The sequence below is a fragment of the Mercenaria mercenaria genome, chromosome 8, assembly GCF_021730395.1.
Source record: "Mercenaria mercenaria strain notata chromosome 8, MADL_Memer_1, whole genome shotgun sequence".
Classification (NCBI taxonomy): domain Eukaryota; kingdom Metazoa; phylum Mollusca; class Bivalvia; order Venerida; family Veneridae; genus Mercenaria; species Mercenaria mercenaria.
Window position 1 is genome coordinate 45,820,735 of NC_069368.1, and position 15,442 is coordinate 45,836,176.

The 15,442-nt window shown below is 35.0% G+C and overlaps 1 protein-coding gene across 1 annotated transcript; it reads left to right on the forward strand.

Moving 5' to 3' along the window:
* Nucleotides 1-1,437, forward strand: LOC123565378 (uncharacterized). Its single transcript, XM_053550383.1, has 2 exons — nucleotides 1-136; nucleotides 1,114-1,437. Exons 1-2 carry the CDS (start codon nucleotides 43-45, stop codon nucleotides 1,380-1,382), a joined length of 363 nt encoding a protein of 120 aa, XP_053406358.1. The 5' UTR covers nucleotides 1-42; the 3' UTR covers nucleotides 1,383-1,437.
* The last annotated feature ends 14,005 nt before the right edge of the window (nucleotides 1,438-15,442 follow it).

A 15,442-nucleotide genomic window follows, 5' to 3' on the forward strand; every position in this document is an offset into this window, starting at 1 on the left:
TGGTACATAAAACTTGGCCTCTCAGATGCCGTTTCTGCAACGATGTCCTCGCTTGCTGAAGTGAAACAATGGTTTGAAAAAGGGGACTCGAACATAGCAGAACATGTGACCAATTTTTCTGCCTCGTTGTTTAACGGTTGTAATGATTCTTTTACAATATTTATGAAGTTTGAAAAATTAGTATCCGTGTGATGCCGAAAAATATTATTGAATGTTTTAATTCTGCGGCACTGTGGCATTACTTATTATGTCCAAATGATAAAACACAGTTCCAGATTATCTTCTTTATTTTTCTTCGGTGGAGAACCACAGAGTCAACAAATAACAATTTTCACACGGTTATCCGTATTATATAACAATCAGAAAAAAAAGGTTTAAGTATTAACAATTCTAGTGTTCTAGTGGAAAACCACGATGTTTCTGCTTGGAAATCCAAATCTATTCTCCTAAAAAATCTGCTGTCTTGAAAATATATTTTTCTCACACTATAATAACTGACCAATTAAAATGACCCTTATTGTGACTGTAATTAATAATATAAACCAATCAAATTCAAGAAAGCGTACATGGTAATAAAATTACAAGTATTTAAAATATTAACAAGTTTTGACAGCAATCAACACCTTATCAGTTAGGAAGTCTTCACATTTAAATTATACCAGACGTCACAATGACCTTATCATAAATACATTTAGAAACCTTTCAGCTCATTCTGGACTATTAAAGATTAAAGTGCATAAATGTGTCAAAATTGAGACAACAATAAAGTTTTGACAAGTGTCATAAAAACAAAGAATTGAAAGAATTGCAACTTATACATAATTAGATATTTTACACTTTTTTTTCGTTTATCTGGTCTTTTACAAAAGTTATTAAATTTCTGTATTGAATCTTCATCGTATACTTTTTTATTCAGATTATTTTTCTACAAAAGAATTATACCGATTTTCAGCTGCACAACATCTGGCATAAAAGAAATAGAAAAATGATATTTAGATTGAGTACGGTAAAAAGTTGGACATTATTTTGTATCTGCATGAATGGCAACTTGTGTTCGATAACAAGATATATCAAATGGAACTTCAATAAGTTCTTTATTTTTCTAATTTGCAGGGATAACCTTCAGTTCCTGCAAAAGTGACAGTAGTGTTATAACGAAAACGCCTACTACACATCCTTATATAGACATGGTACATGCCCAACTGGGCGTGGCTATCGGTGGAAACGGTTACGCTGCAAAATCAAGTGACGAGATTGGCCGACTGGCAGTCAGCATGATGACTGACAACTGGGATTCTAAATTACCAAGACATGTGTTTAAACTAAAATATTTACCATTTACAACTGAAGCAGCTTTTACAAGCATTAAAGGCAAGCTTTAATCAGAACTGGTAGAAATAAGCAAATTGAGGTATCAAGGACGGGTGATCAAATAGATCTATTCCTTTTTTACAGGACACTATACCCAAATTAAACTTTAACATGTGATCATGTTTAAATTATCCATTTCGAATAGCCACTTTATTAAGAGGTCGCACTATTTAGATTGCGAGGTTGAAAATCCAAACACGTATGATATAATAAAAAATATATAGATATCTTGTCTTGGAAGTAAACAAGTTCCGGCCTCGTGACGTAATCAAAATAAATAGATACTGCAAATATTTAAACGTAATTATCATACCTTTAAAAAATGTACATGTATTTACAAGAGGAACTATTAGTTATAAATGTTTTGATCAACATCTGTTTACAACTTATGAACGGGTGTGTTACAATTAAGCGTTGTTTGTGAATCATGTGTACCAAATAAGGGCCTTTGACTGATCAGTTAATGGTAAATGTTTTGATCAAGCTTTTTACAGTTCCTTGAAATGTAAGTTAATTCCCGATGATCTTAAAGTTTGGCCTTCTTAAAAAATAAAAGGCATGGGTAGAATTCACGGATGCGCAGAGCACCCAAACACAGCCATAGAGTCATGCATCACCAATAAGTGCTCCAAAAATCCAACAAGTACATTTTTATAATATGCAAAATACAAAAATGAACTACATTTCTGTAATTTTGTAAAAATAATTTCTGCACATTTTACGGCTAGAAATACTTTACTTCTCAAACTATTAAAACCAGTCTCTTTTAATGAATAAAGGATAACTAAATATTTCAGTAGTATAAAACAATTGATGTCATAAACACATAAGATGACTGTAGTCATTATTAAATGTACAGTATTCTAAAATTTCAAAATGCCATTTTTTTCCACAGATCTGAGATTTTGAAAATTTTTCCAGTGTTGTTAGTGTTTGGATGGGTGGGGGGGGGGGGGGTGGCTTTCATATAAAAGCAACAAATAATTTAGTATTCCTTCCTGGTGGCTTATTATAAAAATGTTAACTGCAAAAACAAGAATAAACATCTACTAAAAATTCCTTTCAAAGGGCTAAGCCCCTTCAAAACATGTGTGGTTCAGTACTAAGATATGTATGCACGGATACAAAGATACTGTAATAGCATATGGACAATGATTACACAACAAACAAAGAAACATAGCGTATCTCCGCCTTGAAAGATTTCAAGCAAAAATAAAACCTTGAACAAAACCTTGATCCTCACTATGTTACAGTACATTATGTTAATCTGTTGGTCAGACAAAGCGCGATTAATAAAACAAAGTTGAAAGATTCAACAAAGACATGTAAATTATCGCTGACGGTCGCACTTTTGGTCTAGAACCGAATAACAAGAACGGACTCGCATGTCGAAGAACAACGAACATTCAGTGTTGTATAAAAATAATCGTCTACGGAGATCAAGAACGTAGGAAACATTTTAAAGCTTGATCTTTTTTACAATTTACCATTCACCTGTTGTATCTAAAATGAAGCAACCTGCTGTAAATATACAATATCAATGCATGATCGTCTAATCACTATACTTCATTTTAAAGGTAGGGCTGAAATTAATGATTGGAAAATGGAAAAAAATAGTTTCAGTGTCAAGGTCGTTGTGACAATGACGTCAAAGTTTGATCCATAAAAAATTAAAGCTGATGTACTCATTAAACGATAATCATGCTATACTCAGTGGTTACATGCATGTCGGGACAGGTCCATTTGTTTAAGACTGTTTTCAGGAGTAACATGGTCACTTCGTTTAGAAGCAGTCTATTCCTTTCCAACATTCGTTTGCACCTAAAAGTTAAAAATAAAAGTTTTAGATTAAATTGTTCGTGTAAAATGACCATATAACTACACTAATAAGACCACTTTTTGACATTTCGCACCTTCATGTCTGTCAGGTCAAGGATAGAGAAAAAATATAATTTTGTGTATTGTAAAACCATGTCATTTAATATTGTGTTAAACAAAAAAAAAAGAAAAAAGGATGTTGTTTCAACTAAAATTATAATATGTTTTAAACCACTTCGAGTATTGCATAGAACAAAATCTTTTAAACGTTTGAAAGGAATATGAAAATATATAATCTAATCTGTACTTAAATTCTTACTTTTTGAAGTGATTATGATTTCATCAAAGCTAAAGCTGAAGTATTTTGTTCCTAGTAGACTTGAATACAAATTACGTGTATATGTATTTATTAATTTTAAATAGCATAACGATTTTATTAGTTTTGTAGATATTTGGGTTCTGGAAATAGTTTTAAAAATAATTTTTCACGAGTAACAATTTTAACATTTTTATATCTTTTAAAATTACTAAACGTGAATACATAAGCTTTAGATGACATTTTACAGTACCATTTGAAAAGGAAAACCTTATAGTAAGACCACCCTACTATTAAGACAACATTTTAAAAAACTATAGATTTTCTTATTAGTATGGTTCTTCTGTAGAAAGATCTGAACAGGTAGCATTTCGATATAGAGGACTTTATACGATAATGTAGCTTTTTATAAGATTATGTTCACTAGGTAGAGCAAGAGGAAGAGCGACAGGTTACCAGGCATTCGCCATACTCGATCATATTTTTGATGCGATTAGAGTCACGCCGACCGAACTAGGTCATATGGCAGCCTTTTCAGCTTTTGAGTGGTTGAAGAAGACCCCAGTTGTCTCTCAGGCACGGGAATGCACATGGGAAGAACCAGTTGGATGGCTTTCTCACATGAAGGGTTCAACACCCAAGGTTTTGAACCCAAATCGGTAAGGTACAAGCGATTCAACGTCAGCGAGCTTAACCATTTGTCCACGGAGGCGCCCTCTATGACATATAGCCCATGTACTTGTACGAACTGTTGCCATAATACTGCCTTTAATATAAGGATTATATACTTTACATACTTTATAACCTTTCTGGACTAGAAATTAAAAAAACAACGACATTTGATTTAACTGAAAATTATGCTGTCAGTTCAAAAACTCACAAAACATGCAGACATTTCCCCAACAGCTAAGTCACAAAGCGTGCATACTCATGACTTTTATTGTTAGAATTGTGCATTTTACCTAAAATAACACAAACAAGCCATTTTGCATCAATTTTCCGGTATTGTACGTGCAACCTCAATTACTTGCAAGGAAGCATAAAAGAGACTGAGAGAACAGACTAACTTTGGTCAAATTTTTAGGTGACCGTCTTTAAAAAATTCGTGCAGAAAGCTTTTTTTTTTGGGGGTTTTTGGGGTTGGGAAATTTAACTTTCGCATGGGAAAAAAAATTTTAGGTCACAGGGACGACTTCAAAACCCTTGATGGCTCTTGCGCTTTAAATTTCATCCCTGGGTAGAACCATGGGACTTCCCGTAAGCCGCTGGATTGCCTCCTCAAAGGGGAAGGGAATTCAACCCCCCGGGAGTGAGACCCAAACCCCACTTCGGTGGGGGGCCCAAGTGTTTTGAAGGCGGCCCCTTTAAACCCCTTCAGCCACGGAGGCCCCAAAAATGAAAGAGCAAAATAAATGTTTAAAAAAGGGGACAGCTTTTTTTATATGAAATTTTTTTTAAAAAATTTTGGGAAGGGTTTTCCTGTACAGTACCCGTACATGTGTATGAATTCACTTAAAAAGGACTATGTAATTTAACGTTACCCCCAATTTTGAAAAAAAATATTTCAAACAACCCCAACCCCAAAAAAGGACGTAATTTTTTGAAATTTTTCTTTAAAAAATGACACCCCTTTTTTTAAAGGGGAAAAATTTTTGGGTTTTAAAATATTTAAAAGGGTTTGTAAAATAAGGGGAAATGGCCCTAACCCCAAATAAAACGAAGCTTTCAAGAATAATGCTGTTCCAAAAAACTGGTTTATTATGCCAATCGGGGGGAAAAAAAATTTTAAATTTTTTTATAAGAAAGCCTTTATTTGTCATAATATTTTACCCTTTAAACCCTTAAATTTTTAATGGAGGTTTTTAAAAAATTTGGGGGGTTTTTCCCTTTTACAATATCCGACATGTGATGCAAAAGGTCTACCTAACCTTTTTTAAAAAAGGGTCGTGTTAATAACGCTTTTCATTGCTTCCTCAGGGCTGTTGGTTAGTCAAAAATAATTTTACGTTCAGATTGTTTTATATTTAAGAGTTGATATTTGCCAATATGATAATTTTATTTCAACTTTTCCTAGGACGCTTTCAGTTTTTGTTGGATACGGGGTGGAGTGTTAAAAAAAAAACAATGTATGATTTATGTTTAGTTGGGCTGGCATGATTGGGTCGGCTGCACCCCGGGATGCAACCTGCACTTATGGCCAAAAACACGTGCTTGATATGTTTCAAAACCCAAAAGGGTTTTGTACTTGTTTTTTTAAAAGGTAAGTTGAAATAGTATGTGTAAAAAAGTAGGAAAAATAGTTGAGGTTTTCAGCCTAAAATCGTTTACTTTGTACACATGGGGTTGTATTTGACCTTGAGTGGGTTTGGATGTTCAAAAAACAGAATAAATTGAGATCTTTAAACCCTTTAGCCTGCGGGGCGGAAGTGTTTTCTCCCTTTGGGGCCCAGTGCAGCCAAAGTTTCGGGCCTGCAAACCTTTTACAATCTTATCAGGGTCTGCATTGTTCGCATTCTTTAAAAGAAAATATTCGGTAAACACCCCTTTGAAATAAAAAGTGGTACTGCCCAAAATGATATGTTGGACCAGTCCATTTTAAAAAATTTTAACAGGGTAAAGGTTAAAAAAAAATAGAACGAACGAACCCTAAAAAAAATTTGGTAGTTGGGGTTTGGTCTATGCGGAGAGTTAAGGGCCCCCGGGAAACCCACCCTTTAATATCCCTGAAAAGATGTGCACCCATAAGCCGGTTATGGTTTAGCGAAAAAAATGGGGATCTTCTCAAAGGGGTTTTTGAATAAAATTTTGGCCCACAAATTTTTTTTCTTTTTTTAATCCCCAATATAAAACCCCTTTTGTTCGTCCGGTCTCGCAAAACCCGGGTTGTTAACACTCTAGGGGGTCAAAATTTTGGCCCCATTCTTAATGACATTTATAAATTAGGGTTAATTCAATAAGATCCCCCGGGTATCATTTGGTTTTTGAAAATTGGGGCCCCGATAGGCTAAATTGAAAATAAAAGAAGGCTTTGGGCCCGCTTTTTACATAAAAAAGGGGACTAGATGTTTTGGATGTTTTGGAAAGTTCAAAATTGGGAGAATTTGTTAAAAAACCCAGTTTCTTTCCCCGTAAATTTAAATAGAAAAACTCTTAAAAGCTTAAAAAACATATAAAAATTGTTTCCTTTATGAAACTGGGTTAAATTTCAAAAATAGGCGTTATAAAAAAATTTTTTTTAAAATTTAAAAAAATCAAAAGACACATTTTCTACCTAAATTTTGCATAAAATTTTGGTCGAATATTTTTTTGTGCAACCTTGAGTGTTCGTATCTGTACACTACATACACACAACGGGGTTTTGGGTTTTAATAGTTTAACCCGAAATTTTCCCAATTTTGGGTAAAAAGTGTGGATTCTTGGGGTTCCTAAATTTTTGTGTCCCCCGTATCTTGGAAATTCATAAAAATATCTTTTCCGGGATGGGAATTGTGCATCAAGGTTTGGGTCGTCTTTAAATTTTTTTAAAATTTAAAAGGGAAGCCAATGGGGTGGTTGTAAAAGTAAACAAAAAAAAAGCATGAAAAAAGTATTTTTCCCTTTTAAATTACAATTCTATTTAAATAAAAATTTGGGTCTATGGTTTAAATTAACTGGTAATTTTACCCTTTTTGATCTACTGGTCTATCTTTTTTTTGCATTGCCAACAATGCAACGGGACGGTAACGGGGGAACCAAACGGCACAGTCTAGTCTGTCGTTTCAAGCAAAAACACGTGTTTTCCCCTTTAGGGTCATTTCCCGGGGAGTAACCCGACTAGCCAAATACTTCTCCTTTCACCATTTCTGAGATTTCGTTATATCGCCTCCGGACAATTCACATTACCATTGAAACACTACTTATTCTGAGGACTTCGAAAGGAGATATTAGAAACGTTTTATTTTATATTTTTAAAATCTTTTTGGAAATTTAAAAAACTTATCTGAAAAAAAAAATTTCTTTGCCTTAAAATTTTTGCAGTGAAAAATGGGCGTTTTCCCCCCAAATACCCTTTTTCCCGAGAAAAAATGTTTGTAAAGTCTTGAAATACTTTCTTTTTTTGGAAGTTTCTTTTACAAAAAGGGGGAGCCCCTAAATGTGAGTTTTATGGACCCTTTTATGACGAAGGAGGATCACCGAGGGTTTAGACAAGGATTTGTATGGTAAATTTTGGGCCCCCAAAAAATCCATCAAAAGATCCCGAGATCTAGAAAAACAGCCCGGAAGGAAATATTCACTTATTTCTTTAATAATCTTTATTTAACTATTTCCCTCTTTTCTTTTTTCCTCCCTGCTCCCCCCCCACCCCCCACCCCACCTTTCTCCCAAACCCTATCACACATAATTTACGTGGGGAAATTTTAAGAATAAATTTTGAATTTTAAAAAACTCCGGGGAAATGAATATTCCCCGATATGTTGTTTTTCCCAGTAAATTTTTAAAAAATGGCGGTAATAAGGGGAAAAACACAAAAAATTGTTAAATTTTCCTTAAATATTTTTTTCTAATTTTCAGTCTATTATTCAGGTATAAATTTTTACTACGAAGTAGGAACCTTATGTTTGGGGCGGAGAAAAGTTTTTAAAAGGGAAAATTTGGGGAAATAGCTCAAGAAACAAAAATTCGGGAGGGTAAATTTGGACAGCAAATCGCCATTTAACGATTTCTGTATCTTACATTTTGAAAAAGACACCTTTGGCAGTTTTTTGAAATTAAAAAAGCCGGTTACAAAACCCCAAAAACGCATTGTTGAGGCGCAAAGGGGCAATGGCGGCCAAAAAAGGGATGAAAGCAAATTTGATGACGTAGTAAATCACGGGGACTGGGATTGTTAAATTTTCAGATGGTTTTATGAAATGCGGGAAAAGGGGGGGGGGCCCCCCAATTTTGACCCAAAAAGGTTTTCTGTTGGCGACGTGGCTTTCCCCAAACCTTCGGGAAAAACCTTTTGCGGGGGAAAAAAACTGCCAGATTCTTAGACCCACTTATCGTGTCCTTTTTTTCCCCAATTAAAGCAAACCCTTAGTTTTTTCGGGAAAGAAACGGAAGTGTATAAAGATAATATGAAAACAAAAAGGATTAAAAAAAAATGAAAAAAGGAAGATTTTTGGGCTTAAGTTGTTGCCTTTTGCTTTCTAAAAAAACTTTAAGGGAAAGGTTTTTGTATCTGATGTAAACGGGGCAAAAAACTTTCTTTCCCATTGCGGCACATTTTGTGCAAAAGGCGTTAAAAACTTTTGATAGTAAAATTTCACCCCTCGAAAATAAACCTTCTTTTTTTATTTTGAAGTTGATTACCCTTTAACGTGTTCCTATTTCTCCTTTCAATTATTTTAAGATTTAAAAAAAGCTCTTAAGATGTCTTTTCATACTTAATTCTTAATAATAACTACAAAAGTATTTTAGAGACTCGAAGAATACAGAATACATGTCATGAATACGTTACTTTTTTCAATTTATATATTTAACAATTTGATTCTTTAAGGGTATGCCTTGGGCTATATATTATGGACGCGGAAGAGGGTCTGGGGGGTCCCACCCTAAACAAAAAGAAAATGATAAAAATATCATTTACCTGATCCCTTTCCTATTAAAATACCCGGAGGAAAATTGGTTCATTTATTTAAAAAGTGAATAGTGTTAAAAAAAGATTGTAAATTGTATAGAAAATGTAGGTAAACATGTTAATCCTTTTTCAAAGGGAAAACACTTTACCTTATACAAACGGGAACATTTAGTTACTTTGTTTTAAAAGAAGTGCTGTTCCCTTTTTTATAAAGTTTTTTTAACCCTTTTAAAAACAACTGGGCTAAAAAGAAATTTAAAAGGGTGGTGAAGATAGGGATTGTACAGCTCAAATTTCCCTTTAAAAAAATTTATGGCCCAAAAAGGGGTGTTCGGTTTGACCTCGAAGGCCGGTTTATTGTTTTTAAACCGGAAAAAATATAGTAAGTTTTAAAAGCCTTAAAAAAACATCCCAAAATACGAATTTCGTTCAAGTGTTTTATAATTCGTTTGATGTTTGAAGCATAGACTATATTCCCCCAAAATTCTCCAAAAACATATGCCCTAGTAATACATAAGGGCCCTTTTATTTCATCTTCGGTTTTTACGGAAAATAAAGTCGGGTAAAAACACCTAATAAGGAAAAATGAAAACAAAGTCCGGAAAAAAATAATTAAATTTGTACATTTAGGTGAAAACTGAAACTGTAATATTAATACTTCTATTAAAGGTCGGTTTTATTTAAAACTTGGTCTCCAGGAGGCTGTTTCTGCACGGAGCACGTCACTGGCTGATATTAAAAATTGGTTTTGAGGAAAAGGGATCCCGGGCCCTCGCACACCATGGGGACAAATTTAAAGGCCTCATTATTTAAAAGGGTTAAAAAAATTTTTTCCCCCCCCCCCCCCTAAATTTTTGTTTTAAAAAGTGTAGTCTGAAAAAAAAGCATTAATATGAAATAAAAAAAACCTTAAGAGATTTAAAAGGTCGACAATTTTAAAATATCTTCACAAAGCAAACCTTTTGTCTGGTAAACCCAAATTTGTCCATTTTTATCCCCGTTATTAAATTTGTGTTTCATTTCTCCTTTAAAAGTTGCATTCTTTTTTTTTCAATTTGCGGAAATTAAATTTAGTTCGTGGAAAAGTTGTTTTGTAGTGTTATAACGGAAACGCCTACTGCACGCCCCTATATAGGGCGGTTTTTCCTTCCCCGTTGGGCGTGGCCTTTTGGTGGAAAATTTTCGAGCAAAAACGGGGGTGACGAGACTGGTCGATGGCTGGGCACTATGGGACTGACAAATGGGGCTCTAAAATTTCCAAGACCCAAATGTTTAAACTAAAACTATACCAATTCGGGGTGAAAACAACTTTTACCCGCCCCCCCCAAAAACCCCCTTTAATCAGAATGGGGAAAAAAAAATCTTCGCTATAAAAAGAAAGAGTAATCACTTGTTTCAGTATTTCTATTCCAGAGGAAATGAAACAAATCCGTGTGAACAGTCTCCCTGTTAAGAAGCGACTTAATTCAAACAACAAGGACAAATAAACAAAAATCAAAATCCCGAAATTAAAGGGGAATAACTACTACAATTCACATTTTATTTTAACCTGGGTGGCACTACCCATCAAAAATGTTTACAGGAGAAATCCCGGAATAGAAAATTTGGATAGAAAATAATCAGAAGTAAAAAGACATAAAAGCCCCGTTAAAAGGGATTAAAGGGGGTTTTATCATAAAAACTCGAATGGGTTTCTTTGAGAAATGACAAATTTTTTAGAGAGACGTTTTTGGCCCGTTTCCGTACTTAATTTTCCTATGGCAGTAGGGTTTATGTTATATTCGATTTTTAGTTATGTTCAAAAAATTGGCCCTTTTTTGTGTAAGTTGTTTTTATTTCTGTTCGATTATCGCATGCAAATTTAAATTTTTTTCCTGTTCCCTTTGTCCCCCCTGATTAAAAACCCAAAAGGGTTTTTTTTATCGCAAAGGCTTTGTTTTTAACAAATTTTTATGTCCAAAATGGAAGGGCAAATTTGATACTTTTCTGTATTTATTTCGTTCAAAAAATCAAGAATTAATTTTGTACCAAATTCTAAATGGGTGTTTCCCAAAAATCGAAGACTTAAATTTTAAAGGAAAAGCTACTACATGTGTTTCGATAATCGGGAAAACATATTTGTACAAAACCCACTAAATATGTGGACTGTTCAATAAACCAATATTAGTAAAATTATGTAATACATTTCTGCTATATGTGTTCATAAACGAAGACATATTTAATTTATAACCCCATATGTGTTCAATAATCGAAAACCAAAATTTTGTACAAACTTCTAATATGTGCCCTTTTAAAAACCCAATATAGTACTTTTGTTTAAAACCCTTTCTGTATATTGCTCGATAATGAAGTCATTTTTAATACATACTGCTAATGTGTTTGTTTAAACGAAAGACATAAATTTTGTACCCCAAATACTAAATATGTGATGTTCAATAATCCAATACTTTTCAGTACAAATTTTTGGAAAAAGGGAATTTTTTGCGGGGCTTTATATATTTTTTTTCGATATTATTTTAAAATATTTTCAATAAGCCAAAAAAAATTAAATTTTATGAAAGATGGTTTTTGCCCTAGCTTTCATGTAGAGAAAAAGACGATTTTTAAATGTTTGCGTTCCTGACCCTTCGATGTGAGTCAGTGCTTGGTCTTTAGGACCCCTCCCCAGCATGAAATTTCAGGCCCCAAAAAAATTTCCCGGGTTTCCCCCAAAACGACCCCAAAAATCGAATTTTGACAGTAGGGTACCTGTAGAGAAATGGCTATTTTGGATAGGGGACTCCTGGGCCCTTTTCGTACTTGGCTTTTAACACCGTCCCAGATGAAGTAAAAGGCAAAGCATAGGGTTTCCCAAAGGGCGACCGGGCAGTCGAATTTCGCACAGGCAGCTCCTGTAGAGAAATGGCGATTTTTAAGGGTTTGCGTCCCTTGCCGTTTCCGTACTAATATTTGAAACGGTGGGTCAGTACTTTGTCTTCTAGGGCCGTCCTAGCATAAAATGCAGGCAAACAAAATCCGGGTTAAAGCCAAGCTTTAATCAGGAATTTGGAAAAAATATTTTTCGTTTTAAAAAGAAAGAGTAATTTAAATCCCATTTGGGTTTTTGTATTTCTATTTCATTTGTCGGGCGTTTTTAACAATATTGGGGAAAAAATTTAAACAAAAAATAAATTTTGCCTGTTTCCAATAAAAATCAAGAACCCAAAAAGTCAGGAGAATAACTACTACAATACTTATATCTTAACGTGATGGGAATACCCTATCCCAAAACATTTTTCAAGGGAAATCCCGGATATAAAAATTCGGATAGGACATTTAAACAGAAGTAATATAAAGGTTTGCCCGTAATTAAGCAAAAGTGCCCCCTTTCAGGCCCTTTAAAGGGTTTTTTGTCATTTTTATAAGTTTTTAGTTTCTAAATGTTAAACTAAAGGAAAAAAGGGTTTTATGTGTACACACAAGGACATTTACACGTAAAATAAAAAGGGTACAGTACAACTTGTATTTAAAAGCCACCTCTGGAAAAGGGTTTTAAAGTTGTCTTTTTAAAAACGTATCTGGGGAAATAAGCGTGGGGATTTTTTCGCTTCCCCTTTCTTTTACCCCAAAAAACTTTGTTATTTTTTTCCTGAAATTTAACCCTTTAAAATATTTGGTTTTTCCGATTTTAAAACATAGACATAAAGTTTAATACATTGGTTTTTTGATTTTTTGGGAAAATGATATTTTTTCGACATTTTTTGTTAAATGTCAAATGTGGTGTTCTAAAATAGTCAAAAATACAAGGGGGTTTTGCATGGGAAACCCATAGCTATGAAGTTTTTTTTTATTTTATTAAAATCTTTAAAAGGGTTCAAGCAAAATTTAGAACCCCCCTCTGAAACTAAAAATTATTCAAAGGGTTTGTCTATAACCAAAAAAATTTTATTTTTTAATACGCATTTAATGCTTAAAGGACCCAAAAAATGGTATCTTTGTTTAAATGATTCTTTTAAAAATGTGGTTTTCAAGCAAGTTTTTTGTATTTTATCGTATGAATTTTTGTTAGGGTTGTTTAAAGATTGTGTTCAGAACAAATAAACGTTTTTAAATGAAAAAAGAGTAACCCGCCATTTCTATTTTTTTTTAGCATAAAAAATGCTGTTTTATCACTTTTCGTGGGTAATTTTAAAAAGAGAGAAAAAAAACGTTTTTTTGGGGAAAAGGGGTTTCGCGCGTCAAAAAAACTTTTTGTGTCCCCCTTTTTCAACCCGAAAATTTTTGGGCCCGCATTTTACGCTAGGGGCGGTCCCAGGGGACCAAACATTGCCTACTTTCAAATTAAAAGTAGGAACGCAAGGAACGCCACCCTTAAAAATCGTCATTTCTTTACTGGTAGCTACTTGTGCAAATCTCGATTTATGGGTCGATTTTGGCAACCCAAATTTATTGTCTGCATTTCATGCTAAGACGGTCCTAGAAAACCAAGCATTGACCCACTTTCAAATATAATTACAGAAACGGCTAGGGAAAATTCCTTTAAAAAAAAGTCATTTTCCTAAAGGTAGCCAACTGTGCCCCCCCAAAAACGAAAAGGTTTTTCCCACTTTTTGGAAACCCCTTTTTTTTTGCCTTTCATTTATTTCGACGACTATCCCAAAAGGGACCAAGCCTGACCTAATTTTAAAATAAGTACAGAAAAAGGCCAGGGGAAAGTTTTCCCTTAAAAAAGTCATTTCCTTTCAGGGAGTACCTGTGCGGAAGTCAACTTTTTTATCCACCCTTTTGTAAAAACCCGGACTTTGGCCTGCATGTTGTGCTAGGACGGTCCTAGAAGACCAAGCACTGACCGACATTCAAATATAAGTACGGAAACGGTCAGGGACGCCACACTTAAAAATCGCCATTTCTCTACAGGTAACTAACTTTGCAAAAATAGACTTGTGTGTTCACTTTTGCAATCCGGACTGTTTGCCTGCCTTTCATGCAAGGTCGGTCCTAGAAGACCAAGCACTGACCCACTTTCAGATGTAAGCACGGAAGCGGCCAGGAAGGCTACGCTTAAAAATCGTCATTTCTCTACAGGTAGCTGCCTGTGCAAATATCGATTTAGGGGTCGACTTTGGTAACCCGATTTTTTGTCTGCATTTCATGCCAGGACGGTCCTAGAAGACAAAGCACTGACCCACATTCAGATATAAGTACAGAAACGGCTAGAAACTCTACCCTTATAAAATCCTCATTTCTCTACAGGTAGCCACCTGTGCGAAAATCGACTTTTGTGTCGACTTTGCCAACCCGGAGTTTTGGCCTGCATTTCATGATAGGACGTTCCTAGAAGACCAAGCACTGACCCACTTTCAAATATAAGTACGGGACGGCCAGGAACACTACGCTTAAAAATCGTCATCTCTCTACAAGTAGCTACCTGTGCTAATATCGATATAGGTCGACTTTGGCAGTCCGTATTTTTTTGTCTGCATTTCATGCAAGGACGGTCCTAGAAGACCAAGCACTGACCCAATTTCAAACATAGGTACGCACACGGCAAGGAATGCTATCTTTAAAAATCGTCATTTCTTTACCTGTGCGAAAATCGACTTTTGGGTGGACTTCATGCTAAGTCGGTCTAAGAAGATCAAGCACTGACCCACTTTCAAATATAAGCACGGAAACGGCTTGGAACGCTATCCTTAAAAATCGTCATTTCTCTACTGGTAGCTGCCTGTGCAAATATCGATGTGCTTATATCGATTATGGGTCGACTTTGGCATCCCGGATTTTCTGCCTGCATTTCATGCAAGGACGGTCATATAAGACCAAGCACTGGCCCACTTTCAAATAAAAGAATGGAAACGTCTAGGAACTCTACCCTTAAAAAGTCGTCATTTCTCTACAGATAGCTACCTGTGCAAAACCGAATTTGGGTCGGCTTTAGCAACCCCGATTTTTTGCCTGCATTTCATAATAGGTCGGACCTAGAAGACAAAGCACTGACACACTTTCAAATATAAGTACGGAAACGGCTCAGAACGCTACCCTTAAAATGTCGTCATTTCTCTACTGCATGGTAGCTACATGTGCAAATATCGATTTATGGGTCGACTTCGGCAACCCGGATTTTTATGCCCCCGGCATCTACTGATGCGGGAGGCATATAGTGATCGCCCTGTCCGTCCGTCCGTTCGTCCGTACGAGGTAAACCAAATGGGACCGTTTCGTCTAGCATCAATACCCCTTACTAGAATGACTTGATACTAATGCAGATGTAACCTGTGACCATTCCTCATCTTCAGACATCACCTGACCTCAGTTTGACCTTGACCTAGACCTCATTTTGGACTTAGGTTGCTTTA

Excerpts from the sequence above, each read along its gene's own strand:
- LOC123565378 (XM_053550383.1), top strand. The coding sequence starts at position 43 with ATGTCCTCGCTTGCTGAAGTGAAACAATGGTTTGAAAAAGGGGACTCG. Across the intron at positions 137-1,113 it reads TTCTGCCTCGTTGTTTAACG|GGATAACCTTCAGTTCCTGC; the intron begins GTTGTAATGATT and ends TCTAATTTGCAG.